We start from the raw sequence: 2,500 nt of genomic DNA on the forward strand, positions 1-2,500 counted from the left end.
ACCTTTTTTAAAAATCTTCCTTTACTCGCAAAATAATTCTCTCTCACTTCCTCTTCCTTTAAAAGAGCCCCCGAGAGGAGCGGTGGGGGAATGAGGGGCCGTAATTTAGCTCCCCCTGGAGAGAGAGAGCTCGCTAAAGTCATCCACTCCAAGTAGGTCAGCTGGAACACGCGAGACGGGCGCTCACTCGCACCTGACGCAGACGATTCATTTCAGGTGCCTCTGTGCCGCTCGTTTTCATCGTGGGTTTTAAATCTCTCGCGTTCTTTCGCCATTTCTTTCTTTCTTACTCTCTTTCTCTCTGTTTCTTGTTTATCTCCCTTCTTAGCGACACCTTTCTTCATCTTTCTATTCTTCTTCGACCTGTCTCGTTTGTACACGAATTTCTTTCCCTTATCTTTGACGTTCTACCCTCCTTTCGGACTCTTCTCCTTATCTCTCTCTCTCTCTCTTTATCTCCTTCCCTTTTATGCGATCGCCTCTCCCTTTTCTCTATCTAACCTCCTCCGGACCTCCCCCTCTCCCCCCTCCCCCCGAGTCAGGCCCTGATCACGTGGTCTTTCGTAGCTGCAGGTCAGTCACCTCGGCGAGAGTGCTTGAGATGCTCCCTCCCTCTCTCCCCCCTTCCCTCCCCTCTCCCCCTCCTTCTCTCGGATTTCTTCTCGTCACGTCTTTCTTCTCGTTCGCTTATCGTCATCTTCGTCTTCTCTGATTTTGTTTTCTGATTGATATCGTATTTTCTTTGAATCATTACTTATTGTTTCGTTTCTTCTTTCATATCTATCTGTCTTGAATTGGAAGAACCTTTTTTTATTTCCTTTCTCTTTTGGCTTCTGCGTTATCTTATTTTCCCTTTCTTCCCATTTTCATAATCTCCCTATCAGTTCAATTCGAAAACCGTAATTTTTCGTTGACACACGTTTTTTGTTTTTTTTTGTCTCCCTCCTTTATTCTTGTTCGCCACTATTCCATTTCTTCGTTAGCATTTCCTCAAATAATGGAGACATTCCAAGCACTCTTTGGCAGGACTTTATCGAATGTTTTTTTTGTGGAATTAAACGTTAATCCATTGCCTTTGTCAAGTCCAGTCACGTCCATTGTATGCCTTGTGCTTTGGCTTGATGACGTGTGCTAATTTTGATTTTGATTTTGTTCGGGGACGTTCTTGTGAATAGTTATTTTCTGGACAAAAAGGACGCATCATTTCAAATTTACTTTCGACTTTTATAAACTTTCTAGTTTTAAAAAATATCATAAAAAGCATACTGAGAACACCCGAATGGATCCATATACTATACGGTGTCCTTAAAAAAATATAGTCAAATGGTTACTATCCGCTATTTGTTCCTCGCAACATGAGGACCTCTGCTAACGAAGTCTGAGGTTCTGTGTCTGTCAGTCACAGAGGATGATTATCGATACGTATATAGGTATGCCGGGGTCAGAGACGTGCTTGCCAACGCATGCGATCTTGTTCAGAGTCTCCCGCTGTCATGGCGCTGAGATCACTCTCCCAACGCAAGCTACTTTGAGCGAGACTTTACTTTCAGCTCCTGTACTCGAAGACTTAGAAATCCGGCCTCTTAGCAATCGTGTAAGTTCTCTGGGGTCTGTGATATATAAATTAATTATCGAATTAATTGATATATCACATGTACAGCGAGTGTAACACTATTTTTTTTCACCCATATCAAATTCATAACGCAGACTTCTACAGTAGGACATTACATTTTGGGGGTTCGCATTTATTTTCGGTTTCTCAGGTTTAGAACGAGTCTACTTTCGTGCTTTGGGATTTTAAAAAAACTTTTTTGGCAGGTGAATTTGCTCTTCTCTTTACTAGCAACATAAACCTAAAAACGCTTATTCTCTATCTTCCAATTAACCCTCATCATATTTGGTATTGTCATATGCACTCCATTGCCTCATAAAATAGAGAAATAATCATAACGCGATTTAAACAAATTTCTTGTGGCTTCATTAGGCACACTACCTGCCTATCCTCGGAATTTGGTGGCGCTTATACTTTACTCCCGAGATATCTATGTCTTGATGATAAAGACTTTAAATTACGTAATATTGATAAAGTCTGGGAACCACAGCGTGAAGGGAAAATACGTCACCAGTATCTACCCTTTCTCTTCTTCATGTGCAGCTTAAGTTCATCTTCTATTTTCCACCTTATCTCCAGTACATGCCATGTTAGGGTACAAAGGTCACATCGATATAAACTCAATGCGTGCTATCATGCAAACCCATCTAATAGAGTAAATTAAATCATTATAGTCATACCATCCGAACGCAGGTATTTTTCTATCATAATATAAGCACTTATATATATATCGGCGAGGCAAGGGCGGTAGGTACTTCGTCACGTGGTCGTTTGTGAAGCATGGATCCGAACACCGTAGAGTTTTGTTGCCAGGGAACGAAACGGACAACGCGTGACAAAACATGGAGTGATTTCATGATTGTTTTTCTTCTTTTTTTTTTCTTTCTC

At 41.2% G+C, this 2,500-nt stretch overlaps 2 protein-coding genes across 2 annotated transcripts in view; one reads left to right on the top strand and one right to left on the bottom strand.

Annotated features, from left to right (window-relative positions):
- The window catches only part of LOC113822408 (influenza virus NS1A-binding protein homolog B-like), a 26,550-nt gene that overhangs the window by 13,242 nt on the left and 10,808 nt on the right, over nt 1-2,500 (bottom strand). The window lies entirely within an intron of this gene.
- The window catches only part of LOC138864575 (putative uncharacterized protein DDB_G0294196), a 1,527-nt gene continuing 459 nt past the window's right edge, over nt 1,433-2,500 (top strand). The window contains exon 1 of the mRNA XM_070132374.1: nt 1,433-1,594. Coding sequence (XP_069988475.1) covers nt 1,433-1,594 — 162 coding nt within the window. The remainder of the gene's footprint in view (nt 1,595-2,500) is intronic.

This window comes from Penaeus vannamei, chromosome 17, assembly GCF_042767895.1.
Source record: "Penaeus vannamei isolate JL-2024 chromosome 17, ASM4276789v1, whole genome shotgun sequence".
NCBI classification, from domain to species: domain Eukaryota; kingdom Metazoa; phylum Arthropoda; class Malacostraca; order Decapoda; family Penaeidae; genus Penaeus; species Penaeus vannamei.